Raw genomic sequence first — 23,503 nt, forward strand, 5'->3', positions numbered from 1 at the left:
TTCTTGACTGATCAGCTATAGCACTAGATCTCTGGACAAAGACATCCAGTTCATAAATAATTTTACCATCCTTTTCTATACTGGATGATATGACAGGTGTGCCATACTGCCTGGCAATGTGACTTGATATCTCATTCATTTAAGTGTTTGTGCCACCAATACATGTTTAAATGTGCTGAAAAGGAAGGATGTGTGAGAAAATTAGTGGCCACATTGACAGTTGTTATGTGTCACTCTTTTTATAGAGTCACAGATATTAAGGTCAGAAGGGACCATTATCATCATCTAGTCTGACCTCCTGCACAATGCAGGCCACAGAATCTCACCCACCCAGTCCTGCGATAAACCTCCCACCTACGTCTGAGCCATTGAAGTCCTCAAAGCATGGTTTAAAGACTTCAAGGTGCAGAGAATCCTTCAGCAAGTGACCTGTGCCCCATGCTACAGAGGAAGGCGAAAAACCTCCAGGGCCTCTTCCAATCTGCCCTGGAGGAAAATTCCTTCCTTTTTAACTGCAAGGAGAGCCTCACATCCAAGGGTAGAATTTGTCCCCACTTGTAAAAGTGTAAATGTTTCCAAACTATAATTGTTTGATATCTAGTACTTATGCAGCAGTGTAAATCACTTTTCAGCTAGGGAAGCTGTCTGAACAAGTGTTAATGTCAGAAGTATCTGTACTTACATTAAGTAGTACAGTAAGAGAGTCATTCCATGCAGAAGCTGGAGATGGAAAAGAACTACTGTGTCATCCAGTCCATCTCCCTGACAATGCAGGTTTGTTCCCTATAGTGCATTACTTAGCTCTTCATCCAGTTTAGTTCTAATTAGTTTGAATTTTCCCTTTTAATTTCATCCTCCTACTCTTAGTTGTATCCCTTTGTACTAGTTCAATAAGTCTCTCTCCTTCGTGTTTACATAATTCAAATATGTCAACTGTTATCATGTCCCTTTTTGTCATCGCTCAGCCAAGCTCTTGATTTAGCTCTTTTTAGTCTTCCATCGTAAGTCAAGTCCCTCCAGCCACTGGTCATTGTTGTTGCTTTTTCTGAATGTCCTTCAGTAACTCTATCTTAAAATGAGCTGCTCAGAACTGAATCCAGTATGCCTGGTATGGTTGCACCAGAAATGTACAGCAAGGGTCTATTATCTCCCTGCTCTGGGAAGTAATGCCTCTGATTCACTGCTTGGGTGACATAATGTTTCATTAGCCATTCTCAATGTCAAGCTAAAAATTTAGGTCATCAATAGTCATGGATCCTATCATTTAAAAAATTAATGATATTTGACATTTGTATTTCAGTGGAAAAACTTAAGATGCCAAGTAAAAATCTGGGCAGGATGGGAGGCTGAAGGAGAGCAGCAACTCATGAGGGCTAGTGGTTTGTCATGGCTGGACTGGGGGTAGGGACTTCATGGATTCTGTGACACGACTAGTTTTTTGAGGAAAGTCTTGAAGCTAGCATATCTGGATAAGAATCTTCTGTACAATGCTGCTGCTGCCATCCCCTTTGCAAAGGCTCATGTAGGGAAGAAGAAGGGTCAGCCGCGGCTCACTGCTGTGAGTCTGAACTGGCATGCAGCGGGCGAGTGGTATTAAACTATTAGTTAAATGCTGTTAAACACTTTTCATTGCAAAATAAAGGATATTTTGGTTGAAATAATGTAACCTGTGACTTCTGGCATTTTTTCCATAAATTGATTCTTGCCTTTTTTCTGTGACCAGACTTCAACTTATTGTCTAATTTACCGTGACAAACCACTAGCCCTACTACTTATATCTAATTTGCTGAATACTCTCATCTTTTCTTTTTTTTGCATCACTGTTTCTTCCTCCCATTGAATGTGTGTTTTCCATAGTCTTCCCGAGATGTACAGCTATATTTTTCCATTGTTGTATTCTCCACCAATGGTTCTCATCTCTTTAGGGCTTTCTCTATTATTTCTGCATTCACTGGTATGCATAACTCAAAACAACTTAATATAATCTGTGATTTTCCTTAATGCAATCGTTCTTAACCAGAGGTCCGAGGCCCCCTGGGGGGCTGCAAGCAGAATTCAGGGAGGCCGCCACGCAGGGCCAGCATTAAACTCGCTGGGGCCCAGGGCAGAAGGCCGAAGCCCTGCCGTATGGGGTTGAAGCCCAGGCCCTGAGCCCTGCCACCCGGGGTTGAAGCCTGAACATTGTAGCTGCATGGGGGCCCCTGTGGCATGAGGCCTCAGGCAACTGCCCTGCTTGCTACCCCCTAACGCCGGCCCTGGCTTTTATATGCAGAAAATCCATTATTGTGGCACAGGTGGGTGGTGGCGTTTTTATAGCATGTTGAGGGGGCTTCAGAAAGAAAAAGGTTGAGAACCTCTGCTTTAATGGACATCTTACTCCTTCAAGATCACAATGAAGATGTTAAATAAACTGGATACATTGGCATTTAACATTAATCCCTTCTACACACACACTTTTTATTTCCCCCAGAAGTTTTACTTTTGCTTAACTATTTCTATCCAAACCAATTTGAAATAATTTTTCAAAATAGAGTTCATGGGGTTTAGTATCAAAGCATTTGCATCTACTGAATTTCCTTAATTTGGGCAACTTGTCCGGCAAGATTTGTTCTATAGGAACCAATGCCATGTATTGCTTATGGTTGTCATCCTCCAGTCATACTTTTCTCAATATTTGTTTAATTATTATATTGGGGATAGAAGTTAGACTTATGGGGCAATAAACTGCTAGGATCATTTCAATTTTCTTTTTTGGAAATCTGTACTGCATTTTTTCCAGTGCCTCTCTGGTTGCCTGATTTTTTCAGAAATATTTGTCATTGATACAGTAAGTTAGTTAATTTGCTTAATACCCTAAGATGCACATCCTCTGAGACAAGTGATTTAGTGTGTGTTCAGATCTTTCAAGTACACCTTTATCTGTTCTTTGTTAAAAGTCTTTTATACGGGGTTTTCCTAACTTAACTGTTCGGACATCTTTTAAAAATCTGCCCTCTGCATGAAAAATGTAAAAGTTAAATTTCTTATTTTATCTCTCTCCTGACATTAGTTGTTTTCTCTCCTGATATTTGTTGAAAGCCTTATTCCTCTTAATGATTTTTTACACATTTTAAACAATGTAAAATTTTGCTTTACAAGCAAAGTATTTACTGATTAATAAATGACATTTAAACTAACATATAAATAGAACTCACTACTGTAAAGAGGCACTCTCAATTTAATTGTAGCCCAAAGTGCATACGTTATAAATGGACTTCATAAAATTTAAGGTGTATGTGAATATTTTGACCATTTAAAAAAAGAATTCTGATGTGGGGGTGGGGGAATTAAAGCATCCCTGCGGTGGTAGGGTAGTTGACATCCACATGTTACAGTATTAAGAACTTTATGCTCAAAACATTTAATTGTTAAAACTGACCAAATCTATTTTTTTCAAGGTGAGAAAAATGCAAACAGTGAACAATATAAATAAGTATTTTTTTAATTCTCAAATGTTAGTATCTAAAATGTTAGTAAAATAATGAAGTTTGATTGCAACTGAGACACTGGAAACTTGAAGTATAGTCAGTATGTATCTTTTTTTTAAATTACTTTCAGGTACTAAACCTGCTCCTGAACTTTCCCTGCTGATCGGTATAGTTCTTGAAGTCAGATCTTCCTGTTTGCTTGCTTGCTTTTTTGTTTGTTTGTTTGGTTGTTTTTTAAATGTGGTCTCATTACTATGTGAAAAAAATGGGGAGAATATAAGCTACGTTGGCGAAATGGTGAAAATATACACAAGGTGCTGGCAAATGCATTTTTGTCTTCTACTCTCCAAATTGTAATAGTTTAAAAAAAACCCAGAAGCTGTATTTTTTAAGTGCCCTTTAACATTGTATTTAAAAGAGTAGGGGAGTAGAAGTCGGAATATCTGGGGACCATTCGCAGCACTGCACTAACTTCTTCTGGTTTATGAGCAAGTGAATCATAAACATCTCTGTGGGTCAGTTTCCTCATTTGTAAAAATTGTGTAATGCTAACCTACCGTAAGGGGCTGTTGCGAGGCTCAGATAGTATTCAGAAAGTGCCTCACCTCAAAGCTATATCTTACATGTATTAATAGGCGTAATTTCTCTTATGTTGCTTCTGGTTGATATGCATGTGATCCAGAGATAATACAAAGAGTAGATTTGCTACCTTGGGCCACTCAAGGGGGAGCAGCAGGCTAAATGATATTTATACAATGTCAGATGTAAATATGACTATACTTTAAAAATAAAAAGGGGTGGGGGAAAGGGTCCTATTTAAATTACTGGCATACTTGGCCTGGAGCTTGAAGTTCTTTGTTTAACTTCAGAACAGATATGGGCAGGACTAGTGCACGCTTCCTCCATTCTGCCCTTTCCCTCAACTTTGACGTGGCGAGAACCCCTGTACCAGGGAGAGGGATCCCTTGCTTTCTAGCCCTATTTACTTTCTTGGCCTTTTCAATGCAGCTCACTAGTGCAGGGGTGGGTAGGGGAGGAGTGGACAGTATCCATTGCAAGAAGGCCACTGACCTACCCTTGAATGAGAATGGGTAAGTTACTATAAAACAGGGGCGGGGGAGCCTGGAGGAGCGAAAGGGGGTGTCCGGTAAGGGGGAGGCCTGGTCGGAGCATTGGGGGAGGCTGATAGCTATAGGGCAAGGGTGTGGAGGTAGGACAGCTCACCGCAGCTCCTGTGCTCAAGCTCCTCCTTGTCTGCAATGCTCCGGTCTTCTCGCTAGGGGCCGCTGCGTTCAGGTGGTTCCTCCTTGCGCAGGAGGCGCCCCCGTCGTTGACCCTGCCCGGCCTGAAGCCGGTAGTAGGCGGTCTTGCAAGATGGCGGCGCCCAGGCGGCTCCTGCTGGCGCTGGTGAGTGGCGTTTCCGGGCCGCGGCGCTGCCGCCGCTACCGCCGGGCGGGGCTGGTGGAAGCGGGCGGCGCCACGCGGAGCCTGTGCGCGGGCGGCCCCCTGAGCGAGGCGGCGCCCGGAGCGGAGCCGGAGCCGGGAGCGGACGGAGCGGGAGAAGCCGGCGCAATGGTGAAGGGTGAGCTGAAGCCTCTTCCCTCCGCATGGGCCGGCGGATCTTCCTCCAGGCGGGGGTGGCAGGGCGACAAAGGCAAAGGCCCCGCTTCCGCCATAGAGGGGCCGGGGGGGCAGATTCCGTCCCCCAGGGAATTGGGGTGGGGGGAGAGCGAGGCCCCCTTTCCCCAGCGCTGGGGGCCGTGTGCGCGCCAGCGCCGCGCACCCCCCTCCTCCCTGCGCTCGCCGGCCGGCCGCCGGCCGGCTTCTGCCCGCCTTGAGGGCGGGTAGGCCCCGGCGCCGGGCCCCGCACCGCGCGGCCCCGGCGCGGGAGCCCAGACCTCTCCCGGGATGGGATGGGGTGGACGGGACAGGGCGCCGTCCGCCATCTGAGGGGCTCGGGGCCCGGCGGCTGGAAAACAAGCGCAGGGGGGAGCTGGTGCTGCGTGTGCTCAGTGCAGAGAGACTCGTGGGGCCTCGGGTGACCCTGCCGGGCAGGGATTCCTGGCTGGAGTCTGGAGCACGGGAGACGAGCGGGTGAGTGGGCCGTCCCGTCCCTCTCCTACTGCTGCTTGCCCAGGTGAAGTGGCTGACGGCGGTGCTTTTTCCTAGGGCCCCTTCTCTTCTCCCAGCGTGGCCCCTACTCGGGTGTGAAACTGCTGGTGCTGATCAGCAACGAGTCCTGGGCCTGGCTACTTGGATAACTGTGGAGCAGCTGTCTGTTGGGGGGGTGGTTTCTGAAGCCTGCCTTTAATAACGATTAGGATGGGTCTGGGCTTCCTGAATGTGAATCTCTCAGTATTATGAACTTTCATTCTGTTCTCTGCCTCTGATTTACAAATAGGGTGGATTGGATGCTCAGGAGAGTGGTGAAGGGCTCCATATCCTTTTACCTCAAGGTCACTTGTTTTGTGGGCAGATGACTTCAGTCTGTAGAGCTGGCAGGCTGGCACCTTTGACCAGCTAATGTCTCTGTCCTAACCAAATGAAATGTAAAAAGTAAGCTGGATGTTAAAAGTTCCCATTTACCATAAATTCCTTTGTGTAACAACTTCCATAAATTACATATGGGAAGCTTTCAGAGTAACAGCCGTGTTAGTCTGTATTCGTAAAAAGAAAAAAGAAAAGGAGTACTTGTGGCACCTTAGAGACTAACCAGTTTATTTGAGCATGAGCTTTTTGTTAGAGCCTGCTGGGCATTCCTCTCTGCATATCATCCTTCAGCGTGTAGCAGACATTCACTTGAGTTACAGTTTGTTTCCCTCTTAATGTCCTTATCCTATTCAGGGCTGACTTAATTGTGCACTTAGAACCTCACACATTTTAAAAAGGCTTTTACACCTTTCAATTATCTAGTTAAAATCTCGCATACCCTTTTTAAAAAGGTTGTGTCTTTTTCAAGGATGTTTGCAAACATAGTAATAAGCCATGACCGGCTTACTACAGGCATGATATTAAGCTACTAGTGCATAGATGCTTTGTGAGGTATAGCCAAAGGCTGAGAGCCTTCATCTACCCAAGAAGTGTCCTGGAAGGCTTATTGCTGTCATATGATGGTTTACCTGTACATTCAATTTTTTAAAAAATTTCCTGTGTGTTTTGGGCAAGGCCGGCACCAGGCACCGGCGTTCCAAGCAGGTGCTTGGGGCCGCCGTCAGAAAGGGGCGGCAGAGTTTCCACGGCGGCGGCAATTCGGCAGCAGCTTCTCTCTCTCTCCTGCCGTCCGTGGCAGCAATTCGGCAGTGACAGTTTTTTTCACTGCTTGGGACAGCAAAACTGCTAGAGCTGGCCCTGGTTTTGGGTGGACTTCTTTCTGTGAGCTTCCGCTATGGAAATTAGTTCCTACTAAAAGGTTAAGAGAAAATAGTAGGAAAAACATTATATAAATACCTCTATCTCAAATATTTTAATTTTTTTAACTCTTCTTTGTCTCTAATTGGTCACTTACTTCCCTTTCCCCTCAAAAGCTCCGCTATCTTTTTGGTAGCAGTTTATGACCTAACAGCTTTCAACTCTTGCATATAAATTGGCCTGTTGAACAGCTACCAATTTGACCTGTTTTCCAGTGAAAATGTTAGAACTCAAATGATTCCCTCCCTTCCCCCACTCCAAACTGCTTCTGAAAGGGTAGTTTGACACACTGGGAGAGGAGACATTTTAAACTCATTTTTTCTCCTTTAGCACCTCATTTCCCTATAGACAACTACTGCGTATTTCATCCATCCCCAGATGCCCTGTTTTTCTGTTTCCCTTAATTTTTCCCAAGTGTCCATTAAACATAATAGGTATAGCAGTCTTTTTGTGTTTTAGTGAGATCTTGGTTGTACACTGTTACGAGCTGGCATACTCTGTGACATCAAAAAGCCCAACTAGCCAACCAGAAAGCTGCTCGGGTGTTACAGGCAGACTTTGACAGTGATAACAGTGACTCAGATAAAGCTGGAGCAGATTGCTGGAGTCTTTTCATCCTCATTGCCTTGTATTGAGTTCTCCAGTGATAGACTCAGAGCATGTGAGGTTGTTTCAGGATGCTCACTGAAAGAATAAAAGGTATGCCTCATTCAACACGTAAGGTGTCTTTAAGGGCTCCCTGAAAGCCTGAGCTCCATCTCAGTGACTATTACTTGAGCCCATAGGGAGCATGAAAGTCACTTTGAGGTATTTCTTATGGAGGCAGGTCCCAAGCCTTCCACTGTCAGACTCATATCTTCAGGCTCAATTTATTCTGGTGCCTTGGCACTGACACCTGGTGAAACCACTACAGATACACCAGACCCTCGCTAGAACGCGGGATTTGGGATCCATGCATGGTACTGTGTTATAGCGGGGACCACGTTAAAATGAAGTGCAATTAAAATAATTAAATTTGGGATCCATGGCTGCATTATATGTGAATTCGTGCTATATAGACGTGTGTTCTAGCGAGGGTCCGGTGTATTGAAAATGCATCTCTGATCTGAGATGTTTTCTGGGTCTGTTACTGAAATCCACATGAATTTTGTTTTGCACCAATAAGGAATCTTTTTCTTCCTCTCTGTAGCTATACAGATTTGCCTCACTAGTTGTCGTTTGTGGTTCTCCAGTTTGAGATGATCTGCCCTAGTTCTGAGGATTATTGCTGTCATTCTTAGATTGTAAGCACTTTGGGGCAGGGTCTGCATGGTCTTTTATTTTTACTGTGCCTACCCTACTGGGTGATGCTGTGTTATAAATATTTGTAATGGAGTCCAACCTGAGAACGCTGGTGTGCAGTCCTCTAGCAAGAAAAGTCCTACTGTAATTATCTACATGAGCGGGTGTTGGAGGGCCACAAGCTTTTCATCCTTGCACATGTCTGATGCTTTGGGGGTATTCTCCATCAGGTTTCCTTAATTTTTATGGACCCTATGCATCTTGGTCTTCCTGCATATCTCTGTTGCTCATTTGCAGCTTCTTTCTGAGGAAGAGGATATGGTGGAAGGTATGAACAGTCAAGATCAACCTAACAGTCTTTTGTTATTCCCCACATGAGAATGTAGGCCATTCAGTCTCTCCACTTAACAATTTTTGGTGTTTCCTGGATTTGCTGGGGCTGATAGCACCTTAGGTGCTATGAATGGGATTTTCAAAAGCACTTGATGTTGGCCTTACTCTGCTCCCATTGAAGTCAATGGTAAAACTCCCACTGTCTTCTAGAGTTAGGCCAGTGCTGAGTGCTTTTTATAACCCACCTTGACTTGTCTGCTGTTCAAGAAGGGAAGAGTTTTTCTCTGTTTCTACAGATGTGGCCTGCTAGGGACTAAAGACTAAAACCAGCCTCCATTTCATCCATCTTGGGGATGTCAGGTACCAACTCTCTCAACTGGATTTTGACTACCTTTTAGTCCATCTGCAATCAGGGCCTCTAGTCTTGACAGTCACAGAGACTGGAGTGATATGTGACATCCGCTACATGGTCCCACTGCAGCAGTTAGCCAGCTGCAATCACAGAAAAGCTTCCTAACTGCTACATAACTGCTTTAAAATCACTGATGGGTACATGGCTGGAAATGTGGTGCACATGGCTTGAAATACTTGATGAGGATGTCACAAAGCTCAGTGATGATGCTGAACGCCTTCCTGGAGGCACAGAGAAAGATTGGTTGGCCTGGAAATGTTTAAATCATCCCTGAACAAGAGTTGGCAGGTCAAAAGTCAATATGCAGAAGTGGGGCTGTTCCAACAACCGAGACACATGACTGCAGCAAAACACAAATCATGGAACATTTGTTGTTCTGCTGGCTCCTGGAGGAACCATGCACCATGGAAGATCTCACTAAGGCTACAGACTGGGCCCAACACTGGAAAAGTCTATGATAGTGGTGGAAAGACAAGATAAGAAGTCACAGAGATATGTCATTCTGCTTTTGGATGAAGGTGCCAAGAAATTCAGTCTGCCAGGGAGGAAACCACACTCGCTGCAACTTGGGAATTCAGGTTTGCATCTTCAAATACTTCTGGTGATGCATGTCTTCTCCGCATGAGATTAGACCACATCAGTTCTGGGGCTGAAGATGTAGGATGATTATTTGGGTGACTCCTTGGGCACGGCAGATTCTGTGGCAATGTCAGTAGCTATGAGGCATACGTTGTTGCTCCGCTGGCAGTTCGGATCTTGATCTACAAGCCAAAATGGAGGATTTTGCCATTTGGAGGAACCATTCTCCTTTGCTCCCAGGTGGATTAAACACTGAAGTGGACTACAGATCCATCTCAAAATCCTTGGTGTCATTATATAAACACGTCTATTCTTCGTAGATACCTGTGACAAGGTCCTCCTCATCCTTTGCTCCTTATCACAGATTTCCTCAAAGGAGTCCTGTTTCTCAAAGCAGAGGCAATCATAGACCAAAAATACATATTCTTGCTGATGGCAGTCCATGTAACTCCTCATCATCATCTACAAAGTGGGTTTAGTGGGGGTGATTGTGAATTGTTTCTCTCCTTTTTCCCCTAAGAATGGGATTACTGTAGACAGACTATTAGTTTGAGGATCCTTAGAAAAGGTTACCCCATGCCGCCTATCAACCCTCCCCTCTCGTCATGGACCCCTGTCATGGGACTTTATTGAGTGAAGTAGCCTTATTCCTACTCAAAGTGAGAGAGGAGGTTCTTTTAGAAATATCAGGGTTAGGGGTTTATTCACATTATTTTTTCCTAAGAAAAGGCACCATTGAAAATTGTAGCTAACAAAATTGAGCAAGTACATCAGACAGCAATGTTAGCTTTCATTATCCCTTCCCTAATTATACATGATTGGTTTGAGGCATCCTTTTAGCTTGAAAGACCATTTTCTCTCCCTCTCTTCCCCTTCCCGCTCCCCCCCCCCACTCAGTCCCCCCAAAATAAGAGCTTAACAGTACAGAGTACTCTGTATGTAGTTCTCTATGGTTCCAGGGGTCTTGACCAGGTAAGTACAGAAGTGGTAACCCATGTAAAACATAGAGGAATCCAGGTCTCTCCTTGCCTGGATTCTGAAAGCACAGCTCTACAAGAACCCAGTTGACCCTACGGACAGCGAGGGCACATTTCCTGTCTCTGGGCTGCAGGATAAACCTAGAAAATTAGATGGAGTCATGGGGATTGTTCTGGACTCTAGATCAGCATCTTTCTATATGCCAGAGGACAGAATCCAGGATATGGGAGGTCAGTGGTCTCCAAAAGCCTTTCCATATAATATAGTTTTTGTAGCTTCTTATACCTGTATGATACTATTTGCCAGGCTCTACGCGAAAGCCCTGCAGAGTTGGTTAAGGATAGCATATCTGCCATAGTACAACATACAGTCTGTCAGTGATCTCCCAGAAGATCCAGGAGAGAGTCTCTTCTGTGGTGAACAATGTTCAGATATGCCTGCAAATGATACTGTCTGGTCACTTCAGAGGCAACTCCTTCAATAAATATTTCTGCCTGTAGAGAAAATGCCTTTATCTGTACGCCAGAGGTAGCAGCGAATCAGTTTCTTGACAGATGCTGTCCTCTTGGCTTGGAGCCAGGAGTTCCCATGTGTCTTCCCTCAATATCTGTGCTACCAAGAGCTCTCAGCAAAACTAAACAGCACAGAGTGTGAGTGAGATTAATAGCTCTGATTAGAACAGATCACTTCTTGTTCACAGATCTCCTAGGCTTTGTGTTGGTAGCTGAAAAGCTGGTTCTTTCTCTTGTTATCTGAAATCCCTGACTTTTAGCAACCAGGATTGGAACATATTGACGAAATGTGACTGACCAGGGGAAATTCAGCAAATCTTTCTGGAGAGTTGTAAACCTTCCATGAAAGAGGCCAATGCCTTAAAGGTGACCTGTAAAGGTTCATTAAGGGCTCTCTAGAATGACTGGAGATGTTTCTGTTACTGAAATCTGCTAAACTGCTACATGTGTGCTGCATGAAAATATGACATTACTCATCTTAGCAGCTGGGCTCTATGCTCAGCTTGGGTAAGCAGCTCTGCAACCTTTAACCAGTTCTCCTCAGACCCACCTCCTTGGTTGCTGTTAGTGCAAGTTAATCTTGCAAAAGTAGAGGTCTGTGCTGACAAACTCCAAGGAGAGGTCCCATTCCAGTAACTGGTTCTCTGAGCAGATTCAGTACAGATCCCCACTTCCCTTACCCTCTTCTTTGAGTCCTGCTGCTAAACTTAAATTAAGTGGACAGCAGCTGTGGTGGAGTTAGGGAGCCACAGCTCCTTAAATAACCTCCCACCATGTATCTAGATCCCACAGGGGAGCCTGTGCATTACTTGAAGGCACTACTTTCTAGAGCCATTGGCTTGGCAGTGAGGGGGTATGTGCATCCCAAGTATTTGGATTTGTACTAACAATTTGTGCAAAATGCAGTTATTGCTCAGTAACCTTTCTGCCATTTTACAGTTGGTGTTTGGTTGGAGTTTTGATTTGGGGGAGGGGGGGGTTGTATTTGTCTCAAGTCAATTAAAAAAATTAGTTTCACTTACTTTATTTCATTTTCTAGCTTCAGGGGCTAGTCCAGTGCCACAGTATTTAGGTTCTGAACACTTCAAGGGAATGTTTGCATCCAAAGAAATGGATTTCAAATAGATTTTTTTTTTAATCGTGGAAATGTTTTCATTCATCTCAAAGCTTATAAACCTTGTTTGTACAACATAAAGTGTTTCTAGATTGGCTTTCATGGTGTGTCCTTGAGTCACTAAACCAAAAGTTCTAACCATGAGGCAATCTGAATAGAATATTCTCAGGCTTTTTGAAAGTGGAATAAGTAAACATAGCTGCCTGACTTCTCCTGAAATCCAGACCAGAATAGCTGTTGGTGTATTGGTAATGGAGTGTCCTCCAGTGGTGAGAGCCCAGGGGACTTCAGGGTTTCTGGATTCTGTTCCACTGACACGTTGCAACACCATGGGCAAAGCACTTTCTGCTTCCAGTTCCACATCTGTAAAACAGGAATAATTTTAGACCTTACAGCACTTCAGTGAGATAAGAGTTTATAACATGCTCCAGCTCCTTTGAACAGGACTATACGAGTATTAAAATGGCATTCTTTTTCCATTGTTCTTTCAGATTCAAGAGACTTGTTGAAGGAATTTCCACAGCCAAAAAACTTGCTCAACAGTGTGATTGGAAGAGCCCTGGGGATCTCCCATGCAAGAGACAAACTGGTGTATATTCACACTAACGGGCCAAGAAAAAAGGTAATTCCATTATTAACCTCTAGCTGTGGGAGGAGTGCTTGTATGTGTAGGTGGCAAAGGGCCAGGAATACTCAGAGTTGTAAGTGATTTTTAATATACACGTCTGAAGCACTATTGCAGTTCTTAATGGCATATTGCATAGTAGTATGTGTTTCAAATATACTCCCCCTTCCGTCTGTTCTTCATCTCCGCACATTTAATATGCATATAAAAACCAGTCTCCATCTCTAACCCTCCCTGTTTGTGGAAGGATGGTTATTTGACATAACTAGTTAGCTGTAGTTTTGTCACTGTCCTACTATGTGATTGTGGGCAAGTCACTTCACTGTCACATCTGTAAAAAGCGGCTAAATGAAAAGCCCTTTGAGATCCTCTACTGAAGAGTACTAGCTGAAAATAAGAGCCTCTTAGTGATATTTATTAAACCTTTCTCTTGCCTGGCATTCAGAGAGAGCACCCAAGTACTAAGAGGAGAGAGGGCTTGGATTCTGCACTCTCTCATATTTCACTGCTTTTCTCTCCTTTTCAGAAAGTCACTCTGCACATAAAATGGCCTAAGAATGTGGAAGTGGAAGGCTATGGGACCAAAAAGATCGATGCTGAGAGGCAGGCTGCAGCTGCTGCATGCCAGCTCTTCAAGGTGAGCTGTTGTTCCTCTCCTCTCCCTGCCCCCACGACATCTCTGCCAAGAGTCAGGAAGAGGCCTCTGAACTTGCTGGCCTACCTTAATGGCTGTTTGACCTCTGACTTATTTAAAGCTCTTTCCTCCTCCGTTTTCTCAGTTGTTTTGTCTTCTAGTCAGGAATGGGGGCAGCCCCACTGGGCTTAGGGCAAGTGGCTGGATGCGACTGAGCTTGCACACCCACTTACTCCCATGGCCAAGCAAGTAGGCTGTCTGAACACATTAACAGCCTTGAGTTACTTCTGGTCTTTGTTCTCCATTATGTCCTTTGTTGTCCTCAATCTCCAAACAAAGCTCATCACTCTTGGGAGAGATGGGTGCACCTAATGCTGTTCCTGTGTGCCTGCCTCACTGTCGGACAATATAAAGTTATACTGGGAGCTGTTTGGGAGGGAGCACTGTCTAGTGGCTAGAGAACCACCCTGGAAGGCGGGGTTTTCGGTGCTAGTCCCAGCCCTGCATTTGATTTTGCTGTGACGGTGAGCAAGTTGCATCACCTCTCTGTTCTTTTGTTTCGTCGTCTGTAAAACGGAGACAATACTGACCTATGTGCTATTAAGCAACCTAAATACAGGGGTCGCTGCAGCTCCCCCCCCTAGAATTTAAATCTAGTTGCATCCAAAAATTAAAAGAACAATATGGTTGCAAAGCCAGGCACTCAAAGGTTAGGAAATGACAGAATTAAGGTTGCCTGTGCAACCCTTAATTTGGCCCCTTTATGCATATGCATTATGATGCGGTCTTTAATTACATCATCACAGACTCTTTTTCCACAGGATCCCTGCCTCATTCAGTGCACAGGGTGGATGGTGCTCATTGGATGAGTAGCTATGGAATATTTTGTTTTATCATTATTGTTCAGTGTGTGGCCCTAGACCTTACTTACTGTGCAGTCTGAAAGCATAGAAACTATGAAAAGCTAAATCTTCTCAATGAAATGGTTGTAAGAATTTTTTTTATCATGGGGGGGAGAAATATTTTACCTCAACTGTGTTCTCAGAAGCAGCAGAACCATTTTTGCTGAAATTTTTCAAAACAGTTCAGTTCAGCCCAATGCATGCATTTGGCACAGAAAATCTCAGCCTGAATGGTTAGTTTAGCAGAGCTTTATGCAACTGAAAACAAGGGTTTTATAATAGGAAGCTTTGGGCAACTTTATCTAAAGGTGGTCATTCCGGTGCTATCCATAATAAATAGCTTGCCATCCAAGTAAACAGATGGTACTATCTGCTTAGGGCCAGGGACTGTCTTTGTTATATGTGTATGTAGTGTGAGGGGCCCCAAATCAGGGATTTGGATCTCGAGGCTCCACCACAGTACAAAATAACACTGTCCTGTCTAATAGGGGTGTTGTGAGGCTAAATGAATGAATGTTGCCAAAGCTCTTTGAAATGTCACAGTACAGAAAAGTAAGGTGTGTTGTCACGGGTGTCCCTGTACCTGTGTGTGGGCACATAGGCCTAGAATGCAGGTGAGGGATTCTTGCAAATAATAATTACCCAAACAGCAGTTGGGAGCTCTTTGTAGTTCCAGGCTCAGACAAGTTTTGAAGTCTTGTACGTTACAAAACTCAGAAACACAAACATCTGTCACTCGAATGTAAACGTCTTACTTTCATGAAAGAGGAGGAAGTGAAAAATTAACATCTTCCCTAACAAGAACCCCAGTGGTGTGTTTGGTGGGATGTCCCAAATATTTTTGTTCTTTGAAGTCAAGTGTGAAGTTTTTACTATGTGAATCAACATTGTCTGTTCTGGGAGAGAAAAGAGGAATCTAGAAAAGTTAGTATAGTCTGTGTTGTGTTGGGTTGTGTTGTGTTGTGTGTGTGTGTGGGGGGATTCAGTGCTTTAAAACACCAAACAGATACTGTCTGCTGTATAACAAACCAGCGTGCACTGGCCCAGCCTTTGTAAGCAACAGCATGATACCAAACCACTGTGTGTGATCGGAAGAGAAGTCGGCAAGAAACAATTTCCCTTTTAAGGAGTGACTATAAATAGGGACAGGCGGAATTTTTTTTTTTTTTTAAGGTATGCAAGTGCCTTTTCAGCTTCCTTTCGCTCTCCTGGAAACAAGGGATTCATCTCTGCACGTCTCCCTTTGGACCAAGCGTGGTCCCAGTCTGCTTTAGAAGTTGCCAGGTCCTGCTAGCTCCCTACAGCTGTCTAACAGTGTGTGACTCTTTTATTCAGGGCTGGGGATTGTTAGGGCCCAGGAACGAGCTGTTTGATGCTGCAAAGTACCGAATCCTTGCTGACCAGCTTGGCTGCCCGGAGGACAGGTGGTGCCCCGAAGGCAGATGGCGTTCCAAGTCTGGACCATCTCTGGCTGACTTGTCGACTTGTTGGAGACGGGTGGAACCAGATGACTCCATCCAGTCCATGGAGCAAGGCAGGATGCCTAAAGCGATGCGAAGAGAGGAGCTGGAGGAAGGGGAGCTAGAGGAAGGGGAGTTGGAGGAAGGGGAGCTGGAAGAAGACACGATTGATGTTACCGATTACCTATCTATGGCACAGAATGAAGCTCGGACCCCAGCTAGAGACATGAGGTAAAATCATGTTCTGACAAGCTCACTAAAGCAGGGGAGTAGTGAGAAAATGGTCTGTGCACGAGCTGATGTATCCCCAAAGACCTCAAAGTTGACCTCTCGCTGCCCACACCATAGTGAGCACACAGAGCACTTCAGCAGAGTCTGAACATAAAGCTCCTGTGCCAGGCTCCATAAGGATGCTGCGCCATTCCACGGTGGGTCTGCCTGCTTTCATACCTAGGTCAGCGCGAGCGGGCGTGGGGTTCTTTTCTGGACTCCTGCTCTTCTGACAGGCGATTTCCCCAGCTTGCTCACTGTCAGCCTCATAGACAGGGGAGCAGTTCTCCTGGCCTGCAGTTTGTCATCTCCAAAAGCCACACTTAAATTTGGCAATCTTTTTAAACCTACTTTAGGTGGCCCTTGTACATGGTAATGAGATTATTCCCACCCTTACCCCACAGTACCTTGCTTTGTGCTTTTTCATTGTAAGCTCTTCAGATTGCCAGTGCCTTCCAGGAGAAAGACAAGTCAGGACCTCTATTTCAATTTTTTTTAAAGGGAAACAATTTGGGACAAAGGGGGAAATATTTTTAAATGGACTGTGTCTCCTAAAGGAGTAGTAAAAGCCATTCCTGTATTCCAGTTTGCATTGCAACTGTAAATATTTGGGATGACAGTTACTTTCAGTAGAAGCTAGAATTCTGACTTGGAGCTTCCATTGGCTAGAAGGATTGTCTTCATTCTGAGTTCTGTAACGCAATGTAATGGTACTCTCTACCCAGTTGGCTGCAAACCCTCCATTGCTAATTAACTCCATAATCTCTTTACTCACATTGTATTCTTTAATTAGTCAATTTTAGACCATGACAAAGGAGCTGGAGGGGGAAGGGTCTAAGCAAAAATAGAATTACGGAGAAGAGAGATTTGTTTGTTTTTTACCTACCTGAACTGTTTTACTTTTCGTCTTGCAGGGGAGGGGCCTCTGTTGAAATGACAGATGACAACAATGCCATCAGGGCTCTGACCCAATTCCCTCTACCCAAAAACCTTCTGGCCCAGGTGATTCAGATTGCAACCTCTTCCTCCACAGTCAAGGTGAGTTGCTGTTAGAATGGCGTCTCCTATCTCCTCTTGTTGGGAATCTGCCTTTCAGCGGCTGGGAAGGATGGGCTGCAGTGATTGAAAGGGTGTAGATTTCAAGGAAGGAGAAGAATTCTTTGGGGTTCTCCAAAGGCTGTCTAGATAGTGGTGGGCTGAAATTAGGCTGAAGAAGAAGAAAACCTTATTGACAGTGAGACTTGGGGAAGAGTCCCTCAGGAGAAGCAGTGGGAGCATTGTTACTCAAACGAGAAGCTGTTGTTATAAGTGGGGTTTGTGTTTTTGCTGGGGTGAATTGTGCTGCAAGCCCCCTTGATTTGTGCAGCCAGCCAGAGCCATATCCTTTATTCTGAGAATTTTGTAATGTTCATTGATGGTCAAATTTGTCCAGAACTCCACTCCTGCCTACATCTCTGCTCTCCTTCTCCTTCCTCTGCGCACTTCACCCACCTCCTTTCCAGACTTCGTTGTGCCCTGCACACGCTGAAAAAAAGTTTGACAAGCTCTCCCCCTTGTATCTTTCACCTTCTAACTCCCTCCTTCTATGAAGTGCTCCACAGAGCAGCCTGTTTATGTCTTATCTTTGTACCCACTGAGCCTTTAGCAGGTGAGCTCTCAGAGGAGGGGTTTAGCACAGGTCACCTCTGACTACATGGATGCTGCTATATAAGCTGCTGGCTTAGTGTAAGGGGGAAAGCAGTGCATGTGAAATACCTTGATTTTGATAAGGTTTTTCACACAGTGTCACATGACGTTCTCATAAGCAATCTAGGGAAACGTGGTCTATATGAAATTACTGTAAGGTGGGTGGATAACTGATTGAATGACTGTACTCAGTGGTTTGCTCTCAGACTCAGAGGGCATATGTGGTGGGGACCCACATGGTTCTGTCCTGGGTCCAGTACCACTCAATATTTTAATTTAATAACTTGGATAATAGAGTAGAGAATGTGCTTATAAGATTTGCAGATGACATGAAGCTGGGATGGGTTGCAAGCACTTTGGAGGACAGGATTAGTATTCAAAATGACTTTGACAAATTGGAGAATTGGTCTGAAATCAATAAGATGAAGTTCAATAAAGACAAGTGCAAAGTACGTATGCAGTATACTTGTAGCTGAGTTGGTCCCAGGATATTAGAAAGCTTGTCTCTCTCACCAACAGAAGTCAGTTCAATGACAGAAGTCGGTCCAGTGAAAGATATCACGTCACCCACCTTGTCTCTCTGAGTGCAAAGTACTTCATTTAGGAAGGAAAAATCAAATGCACAACCACAAACTGGGGAATAACTGGCTTGGTGATAGTACTGCTGAAAAGGATCTGTGGATTATTGTGGATCACAAACTGAATATGAGCCATCAATGTGATGTAGTTGTGAAAAAGGCTAATATAATTCTGGGGTGTATTAAAGGTGTGTTGTATGTAAGACACGGGAAGTAATTTGCCCACTCTACTTGGTACTGGTGAGGCCTCAGCTGGAGTACTGTGTCCAGTTCTGGGTGCCACACTTCGGGAAAGATGTGGACAAATTGGAGAGAGTCCAGTTAAGAGCAACAAAAATGATGAGGCATAGAAAACCTGACCCAGGAGGAAAGGTTAAACAGGGCATGTGTAGTCTTGAAAAAAGATGGCTGAGGGAGGACCTGATAAGTTTTCAAACATGTTAAGGGCTGACATAAAGAGGATGGTGATCAACTGTTCTCCATGTCCACTGATGGTAGGACAAGAAGTAATGGGCTTAATCTGCAGTAAGGAAGGTTTAGGTTGGATATTAGGAAAAATTTCTCACTCTAAGGATAGTTACGCTCTACAATAGGCTTTCAAAGCAGGTTATGGGATCCCTGTCACTGGAGGTTTTTAAGAACAGGTTGGACAAACGCCTGTCAAGGACGGTTTAGGTTTACTTGCTCCCTGTGCTGATGCAGGACCCGGGCTAGACAATCTTTTGAGCTTCCTTTGAGCCCTACTTTTCTATGATCCTATTCCAGAAGGTACTGAGTTAAAATCTTACATGTAAAAATGCCCTGCTGTTTAGGTAATATCGCCTAGTAAACCTTTCAGAGGCTCCCTCTGAATAAACCAGCCTTTCAGTTGCCTTCCTCTTCCCTCAAAAACTGCCTGTCTCTCTTTCAGGAATTCATGCAGTTCCGTACCGTGGGCACCAAGACTAAGATCTGCAAGCTCACTCTGCGCTGGCCCTGCCCGATGACCTTCGCTGCCAAGGGCCGCCGCAAGGTTGAGGCCGAGAACAAAGCAGCAGCACTGGCCTGCCAGAAATTGAAGGTGAGTAGCATGTGTCTAGTAGCAAATCTTGATGTGGCTCCTACCACAGCATCCCTTCCATGCACGCACTATCCAGCCTGCTGTGAAGGAACGCTGTGAAGGAACACTGTTCAGACTAGAACTGTCCTATTCTGGGGCGAGGCTGAGCCTCTGAGACCGAAGGCTGCTGATGTTTCTGTGACTCAGTCTGGGTTCCCTGCTGCCACCTAGAGTGGACTCCATGATAAGCCTTGGGTCAGATAATTGTCCTTGTCTCTAGGCTGATACCTTAGGACTCTGTGCAGGGGTACAGCAAAGGAGTTGGGAAACAGATCGTGAACCTCCATGGCGCTGATGGGGGTTTTCTCCCATCAGCAAAGTGATGTGTAAGGATCAACCTGCGAGTGGTGGTTCTGTCTTTTCAGCCACCTAGCTGCCTCCAAACAGGGTAGGCTGGCTCCCTGCTCCTTCAGGCGGGTCAGTCTGACCACTCTGTTCTCTTAGCTCTCTGTCATGGGTAATTACCTGGCTCCAAAATCAATGGGGAGAGGGCAGGCAGAAAAGACTATTCTGGGTCGGCTACCTACTGAAGTTTGTGGAAATGCCAGTAAGAGGATTAACAGCTCTTGTAAGTGGGTCCTACTGGAAATTACTGCCTATGCCATTCCTCTGATCTGAATCTTCCTTGGCGAATTTCCCCATTGGCAGTGTTGGTGTCAGGGACAGCCCTGGGCTCCAATGTGTGTATTTCACAACAGGGAAGATCCTGGAGGATTCCCTTGGGTCTCGGCCTCCTGCCCTGGTGAAGGCAGGAATTGTTGGGATTGGGACCTTCCTGGGTGGGGAGACTTGCCCTTCCTTGCACACCACCTTCCTTTGGGGAAGGGGCTCTCAGTGGCTGGGCATGGAGGAGCTAAGCTAGATGAAGAGCATGGTCCTTGCAGTCAAAGCTAGTCTGGCTCTGAAAATGCTGACTTAATTCTCATCTGTGCTGTGTTCCCTTCCCACCCCCTAGACACTGTTTCATGTGGGGAGATTCCTTGCCTTTTTTACTGTCCCTATTTGTCTCCCTCCTTTCCAGAGCCTTGGCTTAGTGGACAAGAACAACAACCCACTGAGCCACGCCATGTACAACATGACGTCCCTCAGGGAGCTGGGTGAGAATCAGAGGAGACCCTGCCACATCAAGGTCCCTGAGGCCACCCTGCGTAAGATCGAGAACTACCTGAACCATGTAAGACTTATTCACATGTCGTAGGGCCACCTCGGGGCAAAGGTGGCAGCTAGGTTCCCTGTCCCTGAACCAGCCAAGCCACAGGTATCATATGATAGCGTATGAACTCAGTGAGCTAGCTTTTGTCAGCTCTGTACTGGGAGAGCTGCTTTGGTAATCCCCAAGCCAGGGATCTCAGGTGTGGGACTGGCTTGTACACAGATCACTCAGGGTAGCAACCGCTGTCTTAGCACAGGCTGGCTTAACAAACTATACAGTGATCTCTGCTTCATTTACTTGGTTTACGATGAGCAGCTGCAAGTATTTGTAGATGGCCCTTGGGGATTTTTCTCTGATGGCACTGAATGCATTAAATGTTGGGTGCAATGGTCCTAGAGCAGTAGGTGCTGGTTACACAAGGCACTTCACCAAGAAATCTCAATTCTCAACCCAGAATCAGGCTGGGAGGCTGAAGTCAGTGGGAGTTGTGCCCACTTCCACTAGGACAGAGGCTGGTCTCTGGTGTGTGAAGAGGTGGGCGGGTGGTTGTGCAGTATCCAGTAGATCATGGTACTCTGCAGTCAGGACAGCTGCAGTCAGTTCAGTATCCCAGCCTGTTTCTGGGAAGCACTGTGCTGCTGGAAGTGCCATTGTTTGGGTAAGACTGAGTCCTGAGGTCCTGACTTGTGAGCTCAAAAACATCCCTAGTCCTTTAAACCTGAATAGGCATGTTCTGGCCAAATCCTGACCTGAGGAACTGCGTTCTGCTCCCTAAAATCCCCCCTGTGCTTTCCCTGGGATCTGAGATTCATTTCTTGCCACAAGCTGTCGTGTTGCTGTGTATAACTGAATAGCAGCTGTGTTCCCATGGCCTCTAGGGATCTAAAGTCAGCTGGCCTGACTTCCTTAGGGGATAGGGTTATTTCACAGCACCTAAAACACTGCTCACGTAAGGCCTGGCCCCTGCCCTGGAGCACTTACCCTATTTCTAACATTGGCTTGTGTGGGGGTGGAAGGCAGGCTGGGTCACCACTACATGATGCAGCGTTTTTTCCCGTTCTGTCTTGGGCACTGCATGGAGGGTCAGTTATCAGGGCTCTAAAATCTTTGTGGAAAGGATTGGGTGTCCCAAAAGAGGTTTGAAATGAGGCAAGCGTAGAGGGCTAGCTTAGGGTGGTGTGCCAAGCAGAAGGGGTGGTTTGCGGTTATGTTCTGAGCTGAGTCTTTACAAAATGAGAATTCAGGGGCTGAATTGCCCAAAGCGACATGGCTTGTGCCTTGCTCCAGGCCATGCAGTCAGTGCCAAAGCCAGCATCCTGCCTGATGGTCCCCACCTCTGACCCTGCAACATACCCTCCTGGCGTTCTGTGTTTTAAGGTGCGGCTTCAGAGTTAAGTGTCTGTCTGTGCCAATTTTCTCCTCCTCCCTCAGTACCCGGTGGACTCGAGGGAATCCAGGCCTCGGATTGCTGACGACATGATGAACCTGAGTAAGGAGTCTGGTGCTATCAGTGATGCCATCACAGGGAAGACGTACACTCCCATGTCAGAAGGGGAGGAAGTGCGCCTTAGCCAGAACCTCCTGGCCCTTTGGAAGAGGAGGGGTTCATCGTGGCCAGAAAGCCATCAGCTGCCTGTGGATCCTCACAAGGACACTATTTTGTCGGCCATTGAGCAGAATCCTGTGGTGGTAATAGCAGGAGACACTGGCTGTGGGAAAACCACCCGGATCCCTCAGCTGCTGCTGGAGCGTTACATCCTGGAGGGGCGCGGTGCCCGCTGCAATGTGGTGATCACCCAGCCAAGGAGGATCAGCGCCATCTCGGTCGCCCAGCGGGTTGCGCAGGAGCTGGGTCCCAACATGAGGAAGAACGTGGGCTACCAGGTGCGGCTGGAGAGCAAACCACCAGCCCGGGGAGGAGCCCTGCTCTTCTGCACGGTGGGCATCCTCCTGCGAAAGCTGCAGGGGAACCCCAGCCTGGAGGGCGTCAGCCACGTGATTGTGGACGAGGTCCACGAGCGGGATGTCAACACCGACTTCCTGCTTATCCTGCTGAAGGGCATCCAGAAGCTCAACCCCGACCTGCGCCTGGTCCTGATGAGTGCCACAGGGGACAACCAGCGCTTCTCGCAATACTTTGGGGACTGCCCCGTAGTCAAGGTGCCAGGTTTCATGTACCCGGTGAAGGAATATTACCTGGAAGAGATCCTGGCCAAGCTGGGCCGTCACAGACACCGGCACTACGAGGTGAAGGTGAGTATACAGCACACTCTGATTTGTTTCCCTGTCTATGGTACCAACCCCCGGGATGGTTAGCAATGAAAAGAGATTTGGGCTGGGGCTAGTTCCTTCCTGCTGCAATTCTTCTGCACTAGTCCAGTGCTGCTGGGTTTGGGTTGCAAGCTATTGGCAGAGTTTTAATTCCAGCCCAGACCTCCTGAGGTTCCCATTAGGTTTGGTTAGATCCCATTTATAATCTTCATCTAAAATCTGAATCAGATCTCAGACTTGGCTCTAAACAACTTGGCAGTGGCTCCTTTGTAATGAAATGTTAGCTCCCTATGGGTTTGCCTGCACTTGAGTGCTTTGAGATTGAGGAAACTGACCGCCAGCCAATTCGAGTTAGCTAACATAAGTATACAAGCTATCCTGAAGGATGATCCCTCACTCTCACAGATCTTGGGAGACAGGCCAATCTGTGCTTACAGACAGCCCCCTAACCTGAAGCAAATACTCACCAGCAACCACACACCACACAGCCAAAATACTAACCCAGGAACCTATCCTTGCAACAAAGCCCGTTGCCAACTGTGCCCACATATCTATTCAGGGGACACCATCATAGGACCTAATCACATCAGCCACGCTATCAGAGGCTCATTCACCTGCACATCTACCAATGTGATATATGCCATCATGTGCCAGCAATGCCCCTCTGCCATGTACATTGGCCAAACTGGACAGTCTCTACATAAAAGAATAAATGGACACAAATCAGACGTCAAGAATTAT

At 45.9% G+C, this 23,503-nt stretch overlaps 1 protein-coding gene across 9 annotated transcripts in view; it reads left to right on the forward strand.

Annotated features, from left to right (window-relative positions):
• DHX30 (DExH-box helicase 30) overlaps nt 1-23,503 on the forward strand; it is a 41,988-nt gene that overhangs the window by 5,139 nt on the left and 13,346 nt on the right. For 4 of the 9 annotated variants that reach the window (XM_074946492.1, XM_074946491.1, XM_074946489.1 and 1 more), the window contains exons 3-9: nt 12,576-12,706; nt 13,236-13,346; nt 15,581-15,936; nt 16,890-17,013; nt 19,150-19,299; nt 20,360-20,512; nt 21,923-22,744. In XM_074946492.1, the coding sequence (XP_074802593.1) occupies nt 12,576-12,706; nt 13,236-13,346; nt 15,581-15,936; nt 16,890-17,013; nt 19,150-19,299; nt 20,360-20,512; nt 21,923-22,744 (1,847 nt within the window). Of the gene's footprint in view, nt 1-4,841; nt 5,050-5,372; nt 5,605-12,575; nt 12,707-13,233; nt 13,347-15,580; nt 15,937-16,889; nt 17,014-19,149; nt 19,300-20,359; nt 20,513-21,922; nt 22,745-23,503 lie in introns of those variants that run through there. The other 5 variants (XM_074946496.1, XM_074946495.1, XM_074946488.1 and 2 more) reach the window with 4 other exon arrangements.

This window comes from Natator depressus, chromosome 2 (assembly GCF_965152275.1).
Source record: "Natator depressus isolate rNatDep1 chromosome 2, rNatDep2.hap1, whole genome shotgun sequence".
In the NCBI taxonomy this organism is placed as follows: Eukaryota; Metazoa; Chordata; order Testudines; family Cheloniidae; genus Natator; species Natator depressus.